General features: G+C 38.2%; 1 protein-coding gene across 5 annotated transcripts; it reads right to left on the reverse strand.

Moving 5' to 3' along the window:
* Nucleotides 1-597: 597 nt before the first annotated feature.
* Nucleotides 598-23,760, reverse strand: LOC129454679 (uncharacterized). 5 transcript variants are annotated; one of them, XR_012365927.1, is made up of 16 exons: nucleotides 23,262-23,759; nucleotides 21,272-21,413; nucleotides 19,564-19,756; nucleotides 19,061-19,132; nucleotides 18,531-18,602; nucleotides 18,110-18,181; nucleotides 15,871-15,973; nucleotides 13,695-13,744; nucleotides 11,495-13,559; nucleotides 10,260-10,340; nucleotides 9,650-9,712; nucleotides 9,516-9,557; nucleotides 9,385-9,426; nucleotides 9,259-9,300; nucleotides 1,203-1,894; nucleotides 598-1,131 (listed from the first exon to the last, which is right to left on the reverse strand). XR_012365927.1 is itself a non-coding variant. In XM_073861964.1 (15 exons), exons 1-15 carry the CDS (start codon nucleotides 23,389-23,391, stop codon nucleotides 1,668-1,670), a joined length of 3,396 nt encoding a protein of 1,131 aa, XP_073718065.1. In that variant the 5' UTR covers nucleotides 23,392-23,759; the 3' UTR covers nucleotides 598-1,667. The 5 variants fall into 5 exon arrangements, 3 of the variants coding, with proteins under 3 accessions (XP_073718065.1, XP_073718066.1, XP_073718067.1); XR_012365928.1 differs by having other exon boundaries at nucleotides 598-996; nucleotides 1,066-1,894; XM_073861964.1 differs by having other exon boundaries at nucleotides 598-1,894.
* Nucleotides 23,761-25,161: the final 1,401 nt, after the last annotated feature.

Below are 25,161 nucleotides of genomic sequence, written 5' to 3' on the forward strand. Positions count from 1 at the left end.
GGGGCGGGAATGGGCGTTTCCTGATTCAGTTGTGACTTATGAGGACTCTTATAGTTTATATGAAAAAAATATTATTTGAAAAAGAGAATATAGTCTCAATATGATTTCTCCTGGTTAAATAAAGAAATAATGGATATCACCTACTAGCACACAAATCATTATCCATTAACTTTAACCAAGAGAGTACAAGATTACTTAATATTGTTTCAATATCAACATATAGACCTGGCTTTATCATGCAAGACATTAGTGTAAAGTGAGTTGAGAATTTTAAGAGAGATGAGGAGAGATTTTTTAAATGTAGTTAAATTTAAAAGCAAAAATTTGACATTTAATGGATTCCCTGTAAAAATATCAAAACAGAGTATTATTGTTCAAGACTAGGTATCTAAAAGAGTACTGTTGAACTTTTGGTTTTAACTGGACATTGCTCATAAAACATAAGAAGAATCTAGATTCTCCTCATGTGTAAGTCACTTCTGCTAAATTAATAAATGTAAATTTATATTGTTTAATCCCAAGTAAAAAAAATTTTTTTCACATAAGTAAATAAAGTAAAATGAAGAATATAACATACATTCCCGAGTCAGACACTCAAACTTTTGAATTCCTTTTATTAACATTTGGGTTAACAAAATTTATTTTATAACATGTATATATGGTATTTCAAGAAAATAGTGTTGTACTCTCACACCTAACTAACCCTTCATGGGAATAAATCTGGGGTCAATGGGACATCATTCACATACACAAACACACAATTAAGTGTTACTGAGTTGTGAGGACAATTTGCATTTACCTGGACATGAATCACATACACAAAACACACCTCAGTAACACTTAATTGTGAGGACAATTTGGGTTTACCTGGACATCATTCACATACACACACACACAACTCATTAACACTTAATTGTGAGGACAATTCGGGTTTACATGGACAATCACATACACACACCTTAGTAACACTTAATTGTGAGGACAATTTGGGTTTAACTGGACATCATTCACATACACACATACACAACTCAGTAACACTTAATTGTGAGGACAATTCGGGTTTACATGGACAATCACATACACACACACACACCTTAGTAACACTTAATTGTGAGGACAATTTGGGTTTACCTGGACATCATTCACATACACACACACACACAACTCAATAACAATTAATTGTGAGGACAATTCGGGTTTACCTGGACATCATTCACATACACACACACAACTCAATAACACTTAATTGTGAGGACAATTCGGGTTTACATGGACAATCACATACACACACACACACACACCTTAGTAACACTTAATTGTGAGGACAATTTGAGTTTAACTGGACATCAATCACGTACATACACACACACCTAAGTAATATCTGATTATGAGGACAATTTTGGTTAACATGGACAGGAATTAAGTGTTTCCAAGGTGCGTGTATGTGAATGATATCTAGCTAAACCCAAATCGTCTTCTCAATCGGGTGTTAGTTAGGTGTGTGAATGTAAATGACGACCTAGTATTGTAAGAACGATCTGGGTTTAACTATGGAAGTGAGAGATTTTAAAGTTTTAACAAGAGAACAATAGTTAGCCAGTCATTTAACTTGTAAACTTAAAGTAACAAAAAGACACAAACCTTAAAAGAAGGTGACCATGATCTGTCTAAGAACTATTTTTTTTCAACAACATCAAACCTCGGTTCCTCACGAAATCCCTGATGTTTTGTACAGTTCTTTCTGCCAGCACAGGGTCCTCTGCAGCCTTGCACTGCTCACACTCTGCCTGTGTTGCGAGATGTCCCTTTGAAATATGGACTTTAAAATGTTTCATAACGGCATTCACTTCATTGGCAGTCCATGGCCTTTTAACGATTCTCCTTGATTTGGCCTCTGCGAAAAACAAACACAGACACACACATTTTATACATACAGACACATATACATATGTTAACTTCACACGGGTGCAAGCGTTAATGCTTGACGGATAGCACGTCTGAAGCATGGCCAACTACCAATCACATGGCCTTGCATAAATGTAATTGAATAGCTCTGCACTACACTGTAAAAAATCCAACTTTAAAATGTTCATTCAACAAAGAAAATTAAGTAACTTGAACAAATATTTCTTTGTTGAAGGGCGTCAATTGATTATTTTGTGTTCACTGAATGAAAAAAGCATAATCATTCAGCTAGCAAATATTATTTTGTTGACTGGACTTAGATATATAAGTTTATGTCCAATTCGTTCACCCAACTTACCAAACTGAGTAATCTGAACAAACAATTTAAAAAAAACAATGGTCGGAATGGTTCCCAGCATGCATTGCGACATGTTCACTTCTTTGGTTAATATTTACTAAAAAAGATGACTGTTTTAATGTTTTCTGGATTTATTCATGTTGTTATGTTGTTAATGTTAGTTATATGTTGTATTTAGAGTTATTTTAAAAGAATGATGTTTGTTAATTGTTACCATGATTAAGAAGTATGTTTTCAGTGTAGAGGGCAGCACAGTGGGTTAGCGCGCATCATTGTTGCCTCACAGCAAAAAGGTCTCTGGTTCAATGCTTACTTGAACTGTCAGATCTTGTTTTGGTAGTGGTTTTGTTTTGCATAACAGGCAAGTTCATATGGATTTAAATAAATAAATTATATTTATCAGAGCATAGTGTGTAACTTATCTGACATGACATTTTTTTTCTTTTTGGCCAACAAGAAAATTTAATTAATACATTTTATTTCAATTTGGCCCAACAAGCTATGTTTAATCAAGAAACAATATTTAATTGACAGAACACTCTATTTTAAGTTCAGTCTAAATGCTGGGGTAGTCAGCAAAACACACAAAAAGTTTGTTTCCCCAACTTAAATTGGGCCAACTAACAATTTGAGGTGCAACGGGTCACTAGAAATTTTTATGTTGGAGAGGCATATTTTTTTACAGTGTAGGTTATTTCCATAAGGCGATCTAAATGGCTGACAGACGTTGGCGCTTGAAACACTGAGAAATGTTTAGCTTTTGCCGGAAGCAATAGCAGTGATGCAACGTTGACAGATCCACAATTCAGTTCGGCAACGCATGACGTCACCCATTAAAAGTATATGAGAAGCATTAATGTCTGCACCCAGTGTGAATGTACCATAAGTGTCCCAGATAAGGCAGTGTCCCACTTTAGGGCAATTCACCCTATTTAATGTAATCTGGAAAAACCTTTTGGATCTCGCACTGGAAAGTTTTCAGGAAAAACAAAAAGTAGAAATAGAATGCGTGTCAAAATTGTGTTTTCTTTAAATTATTATTCAATAACATCTAGGGTATCATCTCTAAACATATCTTTGCAAAATTCACTTGTGTGCAGAAAAATAGTTATTTAGTGACAAGCTGAAAAGACTGAAAAGCTTCCACTCTTAACACTACGAAGACAGGTCACCTTTTAAAATATACCAAATACCATGTAGAATTAAGGTGTATCAATATACACTTTCGTTGTTGTAGAACTCGTGACTATTGTTGCATCCAAAACCACCTACTTCCATACTATATAGTAGGCGAAAAGCCAAAAAAACCCGCATGATCTACTTCCGGTTAGATTTTGAAGTGTGCATACAACGGACACTTCACTATCCCATGATGCCCCGGGAGAAAAGTTATCCAACGAAAAAGAGGCCTCGTCATGTTCGGAAATGGGGGAACGCGGCAATGTGGCTGTATTCGCGCTGGTATAACATGATGTATCAACAACGCAGATGTAGTAGGTCCAAATCTCATTCAGTGGGTGGTCACAAAAGTTGGGCTTATTTAATGTGATTAATGAGTGATGATCATGATGTTTGCGATACACAGAATGAGCAGAAAGCCGTGCCCGTGTGATTAAATAATTTATCAGGTCTAGAAAAGGATTTTATTATTTTCATTTAAAATAAATCAAAATGTCCTCATCATTAGTAAATATTATGCAAAAACAGAAAATTGAACAAACATATTGGCCATAATACGGAAGTGGAAAGACAATCATTTGTCTTTTTGCACCGCCCTTTCTTGTGTTCAATACTTTTCCCTGTGTCATTTCATATTATTAACTTAATTTCTGAATTTATTTGTTTTGGTTTCTTTCTATATATGGATTACTTTGTGAAGGATTTTGTGTATACTAGTCAACATTTTAAGTGGATCAAAAAAGTTAATCAAAGTTGTCCTAAGACAAGAACTGGTATTGAGTATTGGTTTAAGACCACATTTATGAAATGTTTGATCCACTTCAAATGTTGACTAGTGTATATTTCTTTCATGTGCAATCAATGTCTGATGTGTTATGTTGCACTGTGCCCTGATTTTACAAGAGAGCAGAAGAATTTCCAAGATTCTAGTTTTTGAAGATTACTGAAGACAAACCGACTATGTTTGTGGACTTTGCTTGTGGAAAAACATCTTTAAATAACTTTGTCTTAAAATCTTTATTTGGTGAGTGAAACTTATCAGCTCTCTTAAAGTACTACTTAAAAAATTAAGCAGACCAATGTTCATAGTGTAGCATTGTTAATCATTTTAAGCTTGGTCCTTTTTCTGGAGTTTGTAGAAATTGTTAAACAATTTAGTCAGTTCATCTAGAGCTTGTAGAAGTAGAAGCTTTGGCCTTTCTCTAAATGTCTGAAGAAAATGTTGCACAATAATTTGTTCCATTCGTCCAGAAACTGTAGAAGTCACAGAAATAGTTTTGGACTGATATTGCTGCTATAGAGTTGCTATAGATTTTAGAATTGTTGACTGGGTGCTAATCAGTAGCCACTATTTGGTTAAAAATAAGAAATAGCTTGGGACTGACATTGCTGCAAGATTTTAAGACTCTTGACTGGGTGCCAAAGATGGTCTATAACCAGTCAATTTGCTTTCCATTGAAAGATATATAGAAAGTTTTGACTGACAAATAGAAAACTGTAACTGAGCATTCTGAAGTAGGATTCAGAAAGTACTTAACAGTTTAAACTGTGAAGGTTAATGTTTATTGGTGTGCAAACAGTAGATGCATTTTATTGCTTTCTTAATTGTAGTATTAAGAACTAAACAATATGTTAGCACAAACTAATTTTTGTTATTAAAGGCAGGATAGGCAGGAATTACCCAAAAAAAACTTTACAAACCTGTTGAAACTGTCTTCATATACCAATACACAAGCAAAATGAAAGTACTCTGAAAAAGAGAGTACAAAAATCGAGTGTCTGTAGACCTCTCACCACTGTTTTAAACACAGCTCATTTTTCCATTCACTCCACCCCCTCCCTTCTGGGTTTCTTCTAAAGCCACGGCCCCAAAACACATGAACACGCAACACCGACAGCTTTGCTGGGAGAAGGATTTACCTCAGACAAGCGGAGAGGAAGGAACGCGGTGCATGTAGTAACATCATGTCACAATCACATGTAATAATACACCTAATTTTATCACTAGGAATATAAACAGATAGGATGCCTTCTAGTACTCACTATTAAGCCAGTGTTTTGCATGGAAGAGTTTCCGTGATGAAAGCATTGTTGACTCTGATGAGGACTACACTCACACGCAGACAATACCACTACGTCGCATCGTCGACTCGAGGAAAAGCCACGTGATATTTACTCTCGTTTGATTGCTTCGTTTGCCTTCGCTGACTGGATATGCAGGTACTGTGAGTACTGAATCCACTTTCTGAGAGTTTTGAATGCACTTTCTCTGCCATGCTTGTGCTCTTTCTAGAGTGCCTCGTGCACGTTCAAATCAATCGGGTGTGCGCATGTCTGGGCAGATCCCATAGCAACGGGTGGTGCCATGGTCACGAGAGAGAGTGATATTCGCGAAAGCTAATCATTTGTTTCGTCCCGAATGGAAATAATTAACTGTGTTTAAAACAGTCGTGAGAGGTCTACAGACACTTGAGTTTTATACTCTCTTTTTCAGAGTACTTACATTTTAATTATGTATTTGTATATAAAGACAGTTTAAACAAATTTGTAAAAAAGTTTTTTAGATAATTCCTGCCTACCCTGCCTTTAAGGGTACATTTTAGAATTGTATGTTTGAGTGGATTTGTCTGTATGTACCAATTGTTTAGTCTGAATAAGGACCTTAAACAGATCCAACACATTTAGTTTTGTTTTCACACCTTTGAGGGCACTTCTCCTGTACTGGTCATTGCTGAATCTATGAAAACAATGGTTGTGGATCTAACCTGAGACCCACTACAGAACGGCATGAAACAGAACCTCCAAATGTAACCATTGATCCGATGATGGAAAATGTGAATGCATATTTGGACAAAAGACTGGAGATAAGGACATGCTGTCTTTATATACCAATACATAAGTAAAATGTAAGTACTCTGAAAAAGAGAGTATAAAAATCGAGTGTCTCCATACATCTCACGAATTAAACTCAGCTAATTATTATTTACATTCACTTCACCCCCTCCCTTCTGAGCTTCTTCCAAAGCCACGCCCCAAAACACATGAACGCACCGACCACTCTGCTGGGAGAAGCATTTACCTGAGATGAGTGGAGAGGAAGGAGCGCGGTTCACGTAGTAACATCATGTCACAATCACATGTAATAATACACCTAACTTTATCACTATGAATATAAACAAATAGGGTGGTTTTAGTACTCACTATCAAGCTAGCATATCGATACTGGTAAAGTTTAAAATATATTTAGTTTGATTCGGTAACATTTATAAGACAAAGCTAAAAACAGGTTGCATTGATGCACGTTTTTCTCTGATTTTTAAACTGTTTTCACGCGAGGGTTTGGCATAAATGTCATTTTAAGCATCGGTTTATATGTTTATTTGTCAGAATTTTAAACTGTTTTCACTTGGAGTTGGGGTGAGGATGTAATTTTATGTAACAGAAAGTTGTTCTAACCCCAATCCCAAGTAACCAATACATGAAACTGGCACGTCACTTAAACCCTCAAAACATTTCGAGCTGAATTTAAATATAGTCACATTCCTATCTTACCATATCTGCGCTACTTACCTGACCAACGGTGAGCTCAACCTGCCAGAAGCTGGCGGAAGGCTCGCCAGTGTTTTGATTGGCTGAAACACTCGGGGCACGGGAGTGCCTTCCAGGTAGCGCTGCCTTGAAGGCTTCGTTGAGGGCTTAAAACACCAACGAGCGCGCATGTGTGGGCAGATCCTGTAGCAACAGGGGTGGTAGCCATGGTCGCACGAGAGAGTGATTGTCGCGCAAGCCAATAATTAGTTTCGTCCCCAATGGAAAAAATTTGCTGCGTTTAAAACGTGAGAGGTCTACAAACACTTGATTTTTATACTCTCTTTTTCAGAGTACTTACATTTTACTTATGTATTGGTATATAAAAACAGTTTAAACTAATTTGGAAAAAAGTTTTTTACACAAGTCCTGCCTATTATAGCTTTAAGGACAAACACCAAGAAAGATGGATGGTCTGTGATTTTGCTCAAACAAATTCGGCAGCACCTGCAGAAGTGTGAGATGGACAAACTACAATGTCAGATTGAAGCTGAGAAGGTTAAGGTTCGAGCATTAGCTGAACGACTGCAAAATGAAGAGAGAGATAAAGAGCAACTGTTAAACCAGAATGATTTCCAAACAAATTGAAACAAAAGACGGTTTCATAGCGAGGACATTAACTAAAGAACCTAGCAGCTGCAACAAGCAAGTGACTGAACAACAAGTTACTGAAAATCAACAACTAATGGCTCTGCTGAGAGAGCTACCACATCACTGTGAAAGTGGTGATTTAGATATAGAGGCTGAATCCCCTATTCACAGTCACACCTTTGTTCCAAAGATCAGATCTACAGTCAGGCTCGCTTCTGTGATTGGCAAAAACAGAAGGACTGAAGTTTACAACGAGGAGGAGAATGGAGAGAGACGAACTCACACTGTGACAAAAGTGATGAAGAAATACGTGTCACATAGAACATACCAGCCAGCAACACCTGAGCAGATTGACAAATGGTCAAGGGAACTACCAGATGTATACAAGAATCCACGAAAGACTTGGCAAGTTTTACAGCGACTGCACAAAATCTACACACTACACCCATTAGATGAAGCATTCGTTCTCAATGTCAATTTGAGGGCCAGTGACCAAAACAAGCTAACTGAAAGCGTCAACATCAAAGCTGGTGCATTTCAAGACAAGATGGTGAGTTTCAAGAAAACATTGAAGCTGGATGGGAAGCTGTAAAGACATTCCTATTTTAATTATAAAAAAATTTAACAAGGACACTGGTATGCCTGAAGATCCAGAGATCTCTTAAAAAATGTTTCATTCTAAGGTAATAACCACATAACATAATAACCATCTTGACATTGCTGTCAAGAAATCCTTCTAAAATTACACACTGCACCTTTAAGATTGCAGCCTTAGATTAAAAACCAAAATTTTGTGAGGGCCACCTGGATAGAAGGTTTCAGCAGCTGACAGTAGAACAAAAACCAACTCTACTAAAAGCTGTTGCGTTTCAGGGAAACTAAAGACCCCCTCTCTACAGCACCAGCTAGTTGCATTTCATCCAAGACCTAATGGAGTTTTTGAACCAGAAGCAGACAAAAGAAAACTCAACAATAGAAGTAGAAGGTGATGCCCTAGCAGATGATGCTGTTAATCAAGTCGTGAAGGAGAGGGGTGCACAAGCGGCATTAAGGAATCCCAAACAAGAAAGACACTTGACTAAAGACATTAAGCAAGTTCCTAATGGAACCTCCAGAGAACAAATGTGGTTGATGATAGATTCAGCAAAACAGAGGGACGTCCATTTATAAAATGTCACAGGCAGTCCCATGCACGAACGACTCAGCCTGGCAGTACAGGGCCCCGAAGAGCAAGTTCTAAATGTATGCCATTGTGAGTCAATTAGTCTGCCTAGAAATGAGGGATAGATGGGAGTAGTGTTTATAAGAGTCCATATATTGCGGGACTAGAGTTTTTAGGCTCTAGCATGTCATCATGTTTGACACCTTCACCACATTGCACCTACCACCAAGCTGAAACATGGGAAGATCCACAGAGCACATCCACGTCCACAATTTTCACATTACTCTAACTTGCAAATAACCTGCAGGACTCAGCAGTGTGCAAAAAGAACAAAACACAAAAACACCTCTGCTAAGTCCACATGATCACAACCTTAAAATTAAAGTTTATAAAGGGCTCAAGCATTCTTCATGGATCACAAGAACAACCCTAACATTGGGTTGTTACAAAGTAAAAACAATAAACACACACATACCTGTGGAGCTGACAGGGTCATTTGGGGGCATTTTTCGTTTTCCTATAGAAAAAATTAATGTTAAAAACTGTATCACACATTACGTAACATTGGAAAAGTGAAATACAACAATAAACACACACATACCTGTGGAGCTGACAGGCTCATTTGGGGGCATTTTTCGTTTTCCTATAGAAAAAAAACAAGTCATGTTAAAAACTGTAACACGCATTAAATAAAATTGGTAAAGTGAAAAACAACAATAAACATACACATACCCGTGGAGCTGACTGGTTCATTGGGGGACATTTTTCGTTTTCCTATGGCAAAAAGCAAAATTCTACTAATCTTTTATTCTACAAAATGAGTTGCAACCATCTTCAACTGAATATAAATATAATCCAAAAAATACCGTTGGAACTTTCAGTCTCCTCATCCTGGGTCGACTTTACATGGTCCACCCTCTTTTTGTTTCCTAAATTTAAAAACACAAAATGCATAGTTAAACTAGACAACCCAAATACTTTGTTTCTGTATATGCAAGCAGGATTACTTTACCACTGCCCCACTATTGGCATCACTTAAGTCATCCCCTCTGACCATAAACCCTTTCATATCTCACTCTGCATTGCACTGCACTGCAGAAGCTTTAAATTTATGCTTCGTTACTGAATGCAAATATGGCAGCATTAAAATTAACAGTGACATAAAAAATGCTTATAGAATACACTTTAACAGGCATAAATGTGTTTAAAAATAGGAAAACTTCTATTTGTAAAAAAATAAGACAAAAATAATTCATAATTATTAGGTCCCTCTACATGTTTAAAAACTACAAAAGAAAGTACCAAAACACCTCACATTGTTAATCAGACACATTCCTATTTAGGCTAATTTGCTATTTTTTATAAACCATAAAGACTAGAAAGAGAACACTTGCAAGTCTGCATGAAGACTGAAGATAGACATGTAGTGAATACACTACATTACTGATGCACACATGAATAAAATTTATTACATACCATTTACTCCATGGAGAGAATCCGATTCTTCGCCGCCTTCATCACTTTCTTCTTCGTCGTCTAATTCAGGATCAATTTCATCTACAAAAAAGCACACATGATAAACACACACGCTTTACATACAAGTTCTGATTCCAATTAGTTACTTTCCTAGCATTTTAGTCAGCAATGAAACCAATTAAAATTACCCAATAATATCAGTCTAAAAAAGCAATCTTTTTAAGCACCAATAAAAATTTTACAACTCTTATTTTGAAACATGTTTGGAATTTACATATTTTATTTACATGGTTTTTGTTTTCTCTTGTTTTACAATGATCACGTTTACATGCACCCTCATTATGCGATTATAATGGGATTTCAGCAATATTGCAAGTATACTCGACCTCATTTAAACACAATACTTCAATAAAAATAATGTGATTAAGCTCATATTCGTATCAAGCATAATCGTATTAAAACATGTGTCATACGTAGTTTTTAATCGCAGTATTTGTCCATGCAAACACTTCAATGACATCTATACCTCACTAACTGAAATGCATGTGGGTTTTTGTATATTTCTTCAAATGCATAATCAATGTCTAATGTGTTACATTGCAGCTGTGCCCTGATGTAATCAACATATGTGCCTGCAGTTGTATGGCCTATAGAAACTGATCAGTGTGAATAACTAAGAAACACCATTCCTCAGGGTAGACTGCTTGAAAGTCCAACCTCCTGTAGGAGGTCCTAACAGGTTTCTATTGTTTGTAGGCCTTTTGTTATCATGTATAAACTTTAGGTAAAAAATGTAGAAGGTTGACATGACAACATCACTACTGAAGAACTATGCTACATAAGAACCTTCATTAAATCTCTTTTCCCCATAACCACTTGGTGATGCTTACTTATTTTACATATTAGATGCCATCTAATGTGTTGGCGTTTAACGCAAGGCAATTAAAACAGTGGACAATATATGTGAGTTTGTCATTTGTGCTCTGCATTGGGCTATGTGTGAATAATCAGAAAATAAAAACTGCACGTAAACAGGAGGGAACAGGTTAACTCTAGGTCATGTAATCAACTTACTGTCATTAAGTCCTTACTCTGATTATTGGAAATAATCGCATTATTGGTGTACATGTAAACCTAATCAATGACTGCATGTATGCTATTGCTAAATTAATGATATTCCTGTAAGGTACTTTGTAAGATTAATTATCCAAATATATATAAAATTATGCACATACCTTCAATCTCAATTTCACTAAGAGACTTTCCTTGGAAACTTGCAAGGGTTCCTTTCTCCATTGCCAGAAGCAGCTTTGAGATTTTTGCAATTTCTATAGTTGCATCTGGCAACCGATAATAGTCTCTATGGACCCGAATGTCATGGCCCAAAAAGTTGGCAAGCTGATCCAGCTCATTATCCTTAAGATTAAGAATCTGGGACATTGTTGCAACCTGCTTACGGAGTTGTGTAGATCTGAGATATTCAGGGTTCTGGGCACCACACTGATTTGCAAAAAGCCTGATGCAGTCTTGTCCCCTGAAGAAACTAGTGGCTGAACACTTTGGTCTTCCAAATAGAAAGGGGTTGTCCCCATCTACTTCACATGAATGTCTCTTGTCCACAAGAAGTTGTATTGCTCCAACAAGATCAGGGCTTAGCAGAACAGCAACTTTTCTCCCTTTTTTGCCCATTATTTCTACTCTGCTGAAATGCTTGGACATTTTTTGCTCAAACGGAGACAGACCAAGAGCTATGTCCTTATGGAGCTCAGTTTGGTCTCTTTTCATAAAACACTCAAGTGTCATTTTTGAAACTTCTCCTGCACGACGTCGGTTAAAGATGATTACTTGTGCCAGTGTCACTTTGGCGAGTTCTGCGTATGCCTGTGAAGACTCGTTGTTTTTCAGGTTTTCAAAAGCATCAGCTGATTTCTTCTCTAGGCACTGGTGGAGAAGCTGCACATCATGTGTGAATGGTATGGTAGATGGTTTGTTGAACTTTGATTTGCTTAAAGTAGCAAGAGCAGCATGGGAGACATGTTCTGCCCATTCACTTGAGCAGAGTCTTTTGAATCGCTCTGCTGCTTTCGTCAGAGCATCATCCTCTCCTGCGATGGCCCTGCAGAGAATGATGTCAGCAATTTTGTTAAGTGAATGTCCTAACTTTAGTGCAAGACTTGGTGTCTTATATGAGTGGCTCTTTTCTTCATAACCAGCAACATCTTTCACGGCCTCAATGACTTTGTAAAAATTGTTTGGCTTCAAAGCATCTTCAAAGCTAAGTATGGCGAATTTTTTTTTCATGCTTAGCAAGAGTCTGCCTACTTCCCGTACCTTCTGTCTGATGTATTCAAATTTTGTTGGATCACTTCCGTGTTTGTTGTAAAGACTCTGACTCAACTGCAGTATGAGAAAATCATTTCGAACAACAGATGAAATGTCATCATTCTTCATATTTCCCAAGATTTTCCACACTTCAGGAGAGATTGCTTGAGAGAATGTTGACTCTGCAATATCAGCCAAAACTAGAACTTTGGCCTTACCAGTTGCTTCAGATTCGGAACAAATCTTTGAAGAACATCTCCGTGTATGGCGCCACAACTCCTTGCGAACAAACAGGCCTTTACAGTATATGCAGTGCACATATGTTTTGGTACTCAATTCGATCTCGGATCTTACTGGTCGTCTTCTAACCTTCAGTGGTCCACTCTTATTCGCCATAACCTCTTGATTATGTTCATAGTTGCCTCTGTTTCGAAGCTTCTCAAGTAACCTTTTTCTGTCCTTGGAGTGTTTAGGAAGCAGAAATGCAGCCGCAATTTCCGTTTCACTGTCTTCATGCTTTTTAAAGTGACGGGCAATTTTAGACTGAGGTTTCTTGCACACATAACAGTAATTTTTGTGGGTGGAAAAGGTGTCTTTGAGGTTTGACTGTTTATCACAAGACTCTTTTGGTGTTTTCTTAAAACTCTGAAGCATCTCCGTATTCCTTGTGGTAGTGTCGTGATCATTACATACGAGATCTTGAGCAGAGCTGGATTTGTCACTAACCATATCTTGCTCAGTGGATGAACAGTGAGTGGGTTGAGACACACTCTTTGCCTTCTTAGACTCTGAAAACAGTTGAGTGGTCTTACAATATGGTGGATTCCTTGTATTGATAGTTAGACTATCACCACTGTCGCTGTTTTGTCTTGAATCTGGGATAAATTCATCAGAGGATTCATCAATGCTGTTTTCAGCATGAGGAGTATACTCTTCATCAGAACTGCTTTCTTCAGAACTGGAAAATGTAACATCCATCTAAAAAAAAGAGCCAATAATACGTTTTTTATTATTATTTCAAAATGCTTAAGCATTTCAAACTTTACTCAAGCACACGTTTGATATAACGGAGTTTAAAATGTTTACAATGTGAGATTAAAGAAATGAATATACCAATTTCTCATTCTTCATGAAGCAGGTTTTGTGCCATGATCTTGAACACACTGAAAAAATGAAAGTAGAAATATTCAGGTGCTGGTCATATAATTAGAGTATCATCAAAAAGTTGATATATTTCACTAATTCCATTCAAAAAGTGAAACTTGTATATTATATTCATTCATTACACACAGACTGATATATTTCAAATGTATATTTCTTTCATTTGATGATTATAACTGACACCTAAGAAAAATCCCCAATTCCTTATATTAGAACAGTGGTTCTCAACTCCGTTCCTGGAGGCCCACTGCTCTGCACATTTTCTATAGCCATTTCTCAATATGCGTTCTTGTCTGTACTTGCGTTCTTGTGGACTTGTGAAACGTCATCAGTCGCGGCCCAAGTACTGTTCCAATTCAAAGTTCGCATCAAGCCCAAGTTCACATAAAATCCCCGGATGTGTCCTTGATCCGCCCATTTTATCGAGGATGCATCAGAGGAGACTTGTGTGGACTTATGCATACATATCTATGGACTTATGAGAGCGAAGTTTCCCATAATGCATTTCGCGTCAGGAGTTCGTTCTTCCGAGTCTGAACTTGCAAGTTCGAACTACGAAGGACACAAGTCCGAGTTTAGCGTACTTGGTATTGAGAAACGGCTTATGTCTCTTTCATCTGACAAAATCAGTTCAGTTCATAGAGTTCTCTACTAATGAGCTGATGATTTGAATCAGGTGTGTTAAATAAGGGAGACATTCAAAATGTGCAGATCAGTGGGCCTCCAGGAATAATGTTGAGAACCACTGTATTAGAAAATTAGAATATTACTTAAGAGCAATACAAAGAAAGGATTTTTAGAATCTTGGCCAACTGAAAAGTATAAACATGAAAGTATGAGCATGTACAGCACTCAATACTTAGTTGGGGCTCCTTTTGCCTGAATTACTGCAGCAATGCGGCGTGGAATGGAGTCGATCAGTCTGTGGCACTGCTCAGGTGTTATAAAACCCCAGGTTGCTCTGATAGTGGCATTCAGCTATTCTGTATTGTTGGGTGTGGCATATCACATCTTCTTTTCTATGGGGTTAAGGTAAGGCGAGATTGCTGGCCAATTAAGAACGGGGATACCATGGTCCTTAAACCAGGTACTGGTAACTTTGGCACTGTGGGCAGGTCAATGAAATCTGCATCTCCATAAAGTTGGTCCTTGTGTCAAGCCACTCTTGAACAACAGACAGCGTCAGAACCGTCTCGCCTGGGCTAAACCCTGCTGAAAAAAACAGCATCAAAGCAGAATGGACCAGCATGGGAATTATGCTGGTCTATGCTGGTTTAGCTGGTGGTCACCAGCATACCAGCACCAAAACACAACATATGCTGGTATGACCAGCATGGGATGCTGGTGCTAATGCTGGTTTAGCTGGTGCTAATGCTGGTTTAGCTGGTGCTAATGCTGGTGCTGATGCTGGTTTGATGTTGGTTTAGCTGGTGTTTTTTCAGCAGGGAAGACAAAAAGGACTGGACTGCTGCTGAGTGGTCCAAAGTTATGTTCTTAGATAGAAGTAAATTTTGCATTTCCTTTGGAAATCAGGGTCCCAGGATCTGGAGGAAGATAGGAGAGGCACATAATCTACATTGCTTGAGGTCCAGTAAAAAGTTTCTACAGTCAGTGATGGTTTGGGGTGCCATGTCATCTGCTGGTGTTGGTCCACTGTGTTTTCTGAGGTCCTGGGTCAGAAAGTTTTAGAGCCCTTCATGCTTTCTGCTGCTGACCAACTTTATGGAGATGCAGATTTCATTGTCCAACAGGACTTGGCACCTGCACACAGTGCCAAAACTACCAGTACCTGGTTTAAGGACTATGGTATCCCTGTTCTTAATTGGCCAGCAAATTCACCTGACCTTAACCCCATAGATTTTTGTGAGGAGGAAGATGTGAGATGCCAGACCCATTCATGTAAAAGAGCTGAAGGTCACTATCAGAGCAACCTGGGCTCTCATAACACCCAAGCAGTGCCAGACTGATCGACCCCATGCCACGCTGCATTGCTGCAGTAATTCAGGCAAAAGGAGCCCCAAAAAAGTATTGAGTGCTGTACATGCTCATACTTTTCATGTTCTTACTTTCCAGTTGGCCCAGATTTCAAAAAATCTTAGATTTCTAAAACTTACATCTAAATACTTACATTTGCATGTTAAGCCAAGCCATTTTCGACTAGAAACGGGTCCACTGCAATTTACACAAGAATCCAAACTGGATATTACTGCACAATGAAGTTCATGATGGCACTATAAAGAAATAAAGAAGAAAGAAGTAATGTATTTTTAAATCAACTTTACATTGATAGACAAATCACAACTTCTATTCCTAACTTTTGTCACAAAAGCTTACAATTGCTTTGTCCATTTTTAGATGCCCTGTAACAAACCAATGTCAGTGGCCAAAAAGGAGTTTTAGCTTTTAATGAAAATGATATGGTAATTTGCACTTTATTATGTAACAGGCATGTTTCTGGGTATCAAGGGCATCTAAAAAAAATGGACAAAGCAATTGTAAGGTGTTGTCTTAAAATACTTTCAAAGCATTACATTTATTAAATTACAGTTAATTCAAATTCTTTAGTTTGATCCTTTAAAGGAACACGCCCACATTTTGAGAATTTGGCTTATTCACCGTATTCCCCAGAGCTAGACAAGTCCATAAACACCCTTCCCATCCCCGTGCGTGCAGCAAATCTGTCCGACGCAGCCCCCGCTAGCTTAGCTTAGCACAAAGACTGGAAATGCATGGCTCCAGCCAGTACACTGCTCCCAATAAGCGACAAAACAACGCGATCACTTTCCCACCTATGTGCTGTGACCCGCACAGTCAAACCGTGCACAAACAACAAGGCGACATGAGACACAGCGATCTTTTAACAGTATACATACTGAGAACTATATTCTCTGAAGACGAAGCACTGCCGCATGGGCGGAGTGATTTGCACAACTCTGACCGAACTCTCTGCTCCTCACCAGGGGCTTCTCGTGTGCTGCGAGCAGATCACTCCGCCCATGCGGCAGTGCTTCGTCTTCAGAGAATATAGTTCTCAGTATGTATACTGTTAAAAGATCGCTGTGTCTCATATCACCCCGCCACCTGCACACGGCCCGACCACACAAATCACAACACACAAATAGGAAAATGATCGCGCCATCCCGTCACCCATTGGGAGCAGCACACCAGCTGGAGCCACGCATTTCCAGTCTTTGTGCTAAGCTAAGCTAGCGGGGGCTGCGTCAGACAGAGTTACAGCACGCACGGAGATGAGAGAGGTATGTATGGACTTATCTAACTCTGGGGGATACGGTGAATAAGCTAAATTCCCAAAATGTGGGCGTGTTCCTTTAAGCTTCCCCCAATATATATTACTTAAAATTCAGATATTACAGAAGAAAATCTTTCTCAGTGCAAACTCCTCATCAAAAGCTGAAGACAAGACAAATTTGAACAACTAACCGTATACTTCTCTTTAACAGACAGATATTTACTAGAGCTAGTGTCAAATTTAAAACAATATTGGGCAGAAATGTGCATAATGACTAGGGTTGTTGCGGTGATAGAATTTTCCCACCGTGGGAGGGGCTTATAAATGCACATACAGACGTGCGCATTTTACTTTCACTTTTGAATTCGATGCAACTGTTGTTTAAACCCAAGCGCTTGCGTACGCTGCGTTAAATCGCGTAACAGCTGGTTTAAGTGCTTGAGTCAATGTGCACAGGTACTTCTGACAGAAACCCGCCAGTCCCAATCAGAGCAACCGGCTATTCCTCCATAAAACGCTGCTTGAATGATGGGTTTATTATTATTCTTAATGAAAAACACAACAACAAAACGATTTCGCTTATATTCAACATCATATGTGTATATTATAACAAAAACGAGTAAGCACGCGGCTTCTGCCATCATCTGGTCGGTCAGCTCGCCGCAGTCTGACAGGAATAAATGAAATCTGACACCCGCAGCCGCTGCTCTGTGATGGCGCGCGTTCAGCTCAGCTGAATTCAGGCAGCAGACACATTCAGTTCTTAGTGTTTGCTCTCTCTAACGAAACTAAATGATTTAATTACAAGAAAATATCAAAACGACGCTGAAAGACGGTGTCGCGGTGGGCAAGTGATCTAACCGGTGAAAGGCTGAAGCACCGGTAATCACCGTTTCACTGACTATCGCAACAAGCCTAATAATGACTCTACATCTTATCTATGAACCTGACACATAACCAAACCAACAACATTTCATCGAATATGTAAAAACTTGACGGTCCTCATAGAGGAACACTGTCCTTATATTTCAGGTTGGTGTTGTGCCCATGCCCCCCAAACACACGCAACATATGAAAATCTATGGACATCATAGAGAAAGAAAATATGGTCACTTACTTTCTCTTTTCTTGATGAGGAAGGACCCTCAATGGATTCATCTACGGCCACAGATATCTCATCACACAATTCCTATAAATATGAGAAAGACAAGAACAACATTCAGTAACAATGTTTGCCAAGTGATCACCATAAAAATTTCCTACAAGAACAACCAAAGTCTAAAAATGGATCAAATATTTAAAAACTTGACAGTCCTCATAGAGGAACACTGTCCTTATATTTCAGGTTGGTGTCGTGCCCACCCCCCCCAAACACACGCAACATATGAAAATCAAATGGACATCATACGGTGTGTGACCGTCCTCATAGAGAAACACTGTCCTTATATTTCAGGTTGGTGTCGTGCCCATCCCCCCCAAACACATGCAACATATGAAAATATATGGACATCATAGAGAAAGAAAATATGGTCACTTACTTTCTCTTTTCTTGATGAGGAAGGACCCTCAATGGATTCATCTACGGCCACAGATATCTCATCACACAATTCCTATAAATATGAGAAAGACAAGAACAACATTCAGTAACAATGTTTGCCAAGTGATCACCATAAAAATTTCCTACAAGAACAACCAAAGTCTAAAAATGGATCAAATATTTAAAAACTTGACGGTCCTCAATAGAGAAACACTGTCCTTATATTTCAGGTTGGTGTCGTGCCCATCCCCCCCAAACACACACAACATATGAAAATCAAATGGACATCATACGGTGTGTGACCGTCCTCATAGAGAAACACTGTCCTTATATTTCAGGTTGGTGTCGTGCCCATCCCCCCCAAACACACACAACATATGAAAATCAAATGGACATCATACGGTGTGTGACCGTCCTCATAGAGAAACACTGTCCTTATATTTCAGGTTGGTGTCGTGCCCATCCCCCCCAAACACATGCAACATATGAAAATATATGGACATCATAGAGAAAGAAAATATGGTCACTTACTTTCTCTTTTCTTGATGAGGAAGGACCCTCAATGGATTCATCTACGGCCACAGATATCTCATCACACAATTCCTATAAATATGAGAAAGACAAGAACAACATTCAGTAACAATGTTTGCCAAGTGATCACCATGATAACTCTTAAAGACGATTTCTTTCTTTTTTTCTTTTAAATGCCATGCCAGATTCTAAAAGGCTGTATTCATGGTGAGAAATATGACAATTTCTGCAGCAACAACAAAGGCTTTTGTGGCCAGACCGATAAACAAACAAAGACAGGAACGCAATGCATATGCGTCCAATGAAAAGGTCTATACACAAACAAACAGTTTAAATATCTGTAGCATTTTCACTTCTACCATGCTGTGTACACACTAGATGTGGAAAAACACATTTATTAATTCATTATAATATTTTCTTCAATAAAAACCAAAGAAATAATCAAAAATCTGGAAACACTGCACAACATGTTTGCCATTTTAGTTCAAGAGAAAGAAACTTACTACTGAACGCCAGGGCCAAGAGGAATCCCCATAATTGTAAGTAATTTCTTCATCTGGACAAATGTCTCTTAGACTAAAAAGACACAGGTGTGGCTTTCCCTCAACAACAACCGTCTTGACTTTGCAGTTTGGATTTTTGTGATCATCGTTCACCAGTCGTCCTAGCGATCCATCCTCTTTTGAAGCATCTATGCTATAAAAAAATGCAAAAAACTATTACTATGAGTTTAATAGAACAAAAGATTAGGCTAAGTCTAGTCTATTACACCTATTGTCAAATAGGCACGGTGACAGTTGTCTTTGTTAAACAACAGTACCTTTCTAAGTAAAGCTAGAATTGTCTATTCAAAGTTGAAAAATAATAACCTCCCTTAGTGGCCATTCACATTTCATATTTAAGTCCACAGGGAAAACTCGAACATGCCACAGTCTCCCTTTTATCCAAAGTGCTCGGCCTCTTGCAGTTCTGTAGCGTCTGCTGTTGTCAAGCAACCATGATCAGCATAGAGGCTGTTTCTCAATTTCAAGAACGCAAAGAACGGACTTGCGTTTGAGAATTGAGATGTGTGCGATCTACCTGTTGGTCACCTGACCTCTTCAGATTCAACTTTACAACATTCATAAAGTGAAAACATACCATTCTCTGCATTATTATATACATTATTTTTATTGTGTCATTTTTTAATGGCAAATACATATATATTTTAGATACCTTGTTAGGAAATAATAATATAATCTAAAATAAGATACTCATTTAAGATTAGTTGTTCTATGCCAATTAAACATACTTTTAAATACCAAATTTGCACTTTATGTTTTTAATACTTAAAATGTTTACAAACAAATGTTTATTTTAACCAGCATCTCACTCTCGTGCGCTGTGCATAGCACTTCCTTCCTCAGCCATTGTTTTGCCAGAATGACTTCTGGGGCGTACAGCGATTTCAGTGCACAAGTCTGCACTGGATGCATCCTCGATATCAAGAACACATCTGGGTATTTTCATGCATCCTCTGTACTTGTGTTCTTGAGAATTGCAATTGAACTTCAATGGCTAATAATGACGTAGAGCGAGAACACGAGGACGCAAGATCGCTGAAGAACGCATATTGAGAAACAGCCTCAGTGATGTGACTTCATGCATTGTGTCTATTTTTGTCACAATAATATCCGCTTGACAGATCATACAGCTCTGGGTATCGCTGTACAGCTGATATACATACTCAGCTGAGTATACATGGAATAATACACTTACATTAAACAATGTTTATAAGTAAAAGGTTAAGTTGATTGGTTAGTTAGTTGTTGTCACCTGAACTGTGATGCAGACACGTCATTCTGAAAAATGTAAATATTGCAAAAAGCTGATAATACTGCAAGGCCAACATGTCTCAAATAAAGAAAACATCACAGGTCGCTTCCTATTTGAGCAGGAATGCCACGTGCTACATGTAAAATAACTTAAAAATAAATTACATGAAATGTGAACGGCCCCTTAGTGATCACCGTCATGAACCGATGTTCCTAATATCAAAATCCCTGGCAAAGCTTCTGTCCTTCTAGACCTCACAATGGCATGGTAGCTTGGTATTTGGAGGAAAAGCTGAACTTTGTTGTAATAATAAAATAAACTATTACTGTTGTCGTTACTGCTGCTGCTGGCATGTCGATTATTTGCTTTGAATTTAATTAATAAAAGCTAACTTACCAATAATGTGCTCCATTCCATGTGAAATCGAACAAGTAGTTGCCTTTAACGTCATCAACATATTTACTTTGGCACAGTATTCCACGATATTCTACAACAAATGTGGATGATTCAATGTGTTTAAGTGCAAACACACCTCTCCCTATAAGATCAAAATAAAAACATTAACAATTTTGTTATGCAAAAACACACTCATGGCTTTATACTTTGAAAGACATAAATACTGTAAAAAATGTGAAATGTAATTTAAGGTGAAGTAGCAAAAAAAAAAATGTACAGAGGATTTACAACAACAATATACAAGAGGCAGGTTGCACCAGCTGGGCCTACACCTAAGGGATTCAAACACGTTCCAGATACTCAAAGTCTACTATTTCTTTTGAAAGGCAATAACCTGAGTTACGGTTAACTTTCAGCTTTTGCAGACTGTTTACATTCACTTACAACCACAACACATTTCATGAAAGGTTATTTGTTTTGTTTTAATTTAGAACTGTTAAAATTAATCAGAAATGATTCTTTTTTATGCAAATGGGAAAGTTTTGCTCAGTTACTGTTCAGATTGTGTTTGATGGTATGGGTCTGCACCCCTACTGAAAAGACCAGCTAAAGACTAGTAAGCCTAAGCTGGTTGGCTGGCTTTTCTAGTCTCCCAGCCATGTTTTATCTGGTTAAGGTGGAGTAGCAGGTTGGTTTTAGAGGAGTTTAGGAACTTTTTAAGATGGTCATGCTTAGAGCTTTACCAACCTAAAAGACCAGACACCAGCTTAGCCAAGCTGGTGAGTCAGCTGGTCACACAGCCTGACCAGCTAAGACCTGCTCAAAAGTGCCCAAAAACCTTTAAACCAAACCTAACCAGCCTGCTCCACCAGCTAAAACCAGTCAGGGTGTCTACTTTTCAGTAGAGACATGATGCACGCATCTTCAGGGAGAGTACACTGTCAAAGATGTAAGAGAAAGGAACAGCTCTCATTTGTCATCTATTAGCTGAGGGAATGTAAATGTAAATTTGTAACCATAGTAATGCAAATGGCATCTTAAATATCAATGCGGTTAAGCATATACACAGGAAAGTGCATGGTCTATGCCAGTGTTTCCCAACCTTTTTTCTGCCACGGCACAGTTTTGATAAGTAAAGAATTCATACGGCACACCACTTTTACACTAAGCATTAACAGATCTGCACAAACCTGTATTGCAATGCTCAAATGACTAGTTAAACTGGAATATTATACTGTATTAAACGTAGTATTCACATTAATGTGAAACTTGATCATGTTTTGATAAACACAGATGATATCCTGGCTGGAATTGATGACAGTGAAACACGCAGCTGTGACCAACTCAGGAACCTGTTAGCTAGCTTCGAACACTTTGCCAAACAGTTATTTTCCCACAGCACACCAAACAAGTGGTCACGGCATACTAGTGTGCCGCAACACAGTGATTGGTAAACACTGGTCTATGCTGAGTGTAGCCATTAGGGTGACAAGAGCAAGCAGGTGCTCGTGAAGAGCGAAGCCGGGAGAAGCGCGTGCAGAGGGTCGCGCACGTATCAGATGTGCACATTAAAGGATGGGTTTATTTATGCTTTCACTTCACTTCCTGACAGTTTCGCTTGTTACGTGAGGATAATGACTGACAAGAGGACGCAGAAATACATGCAATATAATTATTACCTAACTAAATCTGAGACCAAGCAAAAACATTAAAATATATTTTCCTCCCCAAGATAGCCCAACGGGCAGGGCGGAGATTTTGCAAGTCCTGCTTAGTTTTAGATTGTCGAACAGGCATACATTTTTTTCACAAAGCCAGACATAGCAAAGCCCGACGTAGTACTTACGCCTAACTTTTTTACGTCCAGCTAGAGCAACCGGCCCTAGTAGACTTTGGTTACATTATAACAGTACTATTTAGAAAAAAATGTCTAATTAACCTGTGCTTAAAATTATAAATGGAGAAACATTGTGTGTGATGCACAACATACCTTTATATGCGTTGATGTATCGTTTCTCAATGAAGGCTTTGTCTTTGCCTGACAACACATGCTCTTTGGCATCCTGTTCAGGTTTAATTCTTTTCTTTCTCAACATATTGACTAGAAACAAAGAACACATTGAGTATATGGTCCTAATAAATATTTCTTGGATTATACTTCATTAGTACAATTTTGTCAGATGCATCTCTAAATAAACAATAGGCCTTATGGTATAATGTTTGAATATTTTTGTAAGGTGAAAATTTGCCACGTTAGATTAAACAAATGCTAAAATGTAAATGGATTGTTTATATGCATGAGAAGTGTAAATAATTAACACAACAATATAAAACAATATAACACGTTATATGGCCTAAACCATCAACAGAAGAAACAAGTAAAGTAGTATCACGTTGGTGTTTTATGACCTAAAACAATAAAAAATATTGAGTTAAGATTAAAGTTACATAAAATATATTCCTGAATAAAACTAAAACCATAAAACGTACAGCTGAAACGACGCGTGGCGTCGCATGCTCAATTACGCCAAATTACGGTGGCGAAAAACAGCAAATTGCAACTTATAGTACATTATAACTTTTCAAACAACACTAGAATCACTACAGGGTATATTTCAAGCGGTTGTTTACAGTATTATGTTTTTAAGAGCTGCAACGTGCATGACTAAAACCGTGACCACGCCATATGCGACGTGACGATTTAATTACATTCGCTTCTGTTTTCATTTTCACATATTTCTGTATAATATAAAAACTGGGGAAAAAACATCCACTTAATTTAACAATTTTACTACCCACCATGATGATATAGTAAATGAATGCGATCTCATTCGCCTTATTAACAATCGCATTCGCCTTATTAATCTATCTTACTACATTATGCATACAAACATTAAAGTTACAAATTCTAAACCTAAATATAAAATTAACATATCATAATCATATATTAAACTTACCTTCAACTTGCACATGTGACAGTATCGACACGATGGAAACTTTGATGGAGTTTAGGTGATTAAAAATTCACTGCGTCACGCCTGCAGACACTCAGAAGCGCCTCAAGTTTGACAGACATCAGGTGCAGCCAATCGCTGAGCAGGAAAGCCTTCAACCAATGTAACGCGTCCATTGAAGGCTGAAATGTGTGTGGGGCTGCAGTACCACCGAATTTTCAATAGAGGGAGATTATACACTCTGAGGATACACTGGCATACACTGGAAATCGGGTGAAACGTACATATTAGGACATTTTGAGAAAAAGCGGGAGGTGGTTTGTGAGACCCTTATACGTCGTTCTACGCTGCTAGACTTATGAGGACATTAGCCCTGTCCTTATTGTTACGGTATGTCCTCACAGAGTCGGTATGTATTCAGGCAAAATGTCCCTATAATCCGGCCGCACCAACACACACACACACACACACACACACACACACACACACACACACACACACACACACACACCCGCGTGCTCACACACACACAAATGCACGCACCCGCGAGCACACGCATACTCGCAAGCAAGCGCGCGCGCACACACACACACACAGACGCACATCCACACACGCATATCCACACACACACACACACGCAAGCACCCACACAAACATCACAAAGACATATATATTAAGATGATCCATTAATGCAATCCAAAGATGACACGTTTAACAATGTAAATTTACAACATATTAGTGTATCTTTACATTCTGACTATCCGTGTTCTTTCATAACTCTGTTATTCTGTTTATTTTCAAATGTATATTACTCTCACAGTAACAAAAGAAACATGATCACTCAAAACAGCACGAATAAGAGATAGTGCGCTACGGTCCCTACGCTGTGCGTGAAAAAGAAACTGCAAACGCGGAAGGGTCGCGTCTTTTAAGGTG

The sequence above is a fragment of the Misgurnus anguillicaudatus genome, chromosome 23 (genome assembly GCF_027580225.2).
Source record: "Misgurnus anguillicaudatus chromosome 23, ASM2758022v2, whole genome shotgun sequence".
NCBI classification, from domain to species: Eukaryota; Metazoa; Chordata; class Actinopteri; order Cypriniformes; family Cobitidae; genus Misgurnus; species Misgurnus anguillicaudatus.

Bases quoted from the DNA above. Each gene is read 5' to 3' on its own strand.
- LOC129454679 (XM_073861964.1), bottom strand. From the start codon at position 23,391: ATGTGTTCTTTGTTTCTAGTCAATATGTTGAGAAAGAAAAGAATTAAA. The intron at 21,414-23,261 runs GTATGTTGTGCA...TTGATCTTATAG, and splicing joins ATACATCAACGCATATAAAG to GGAGAGGTGTGTTTGCACTT. The intron at 19,757-21,271 runs GTAAGTTAGCTT...ATTTTTTTATAG, and splicing joins TGGAATGGAGCACATTATTG to CATAGATGCTTCAAAAGAGG.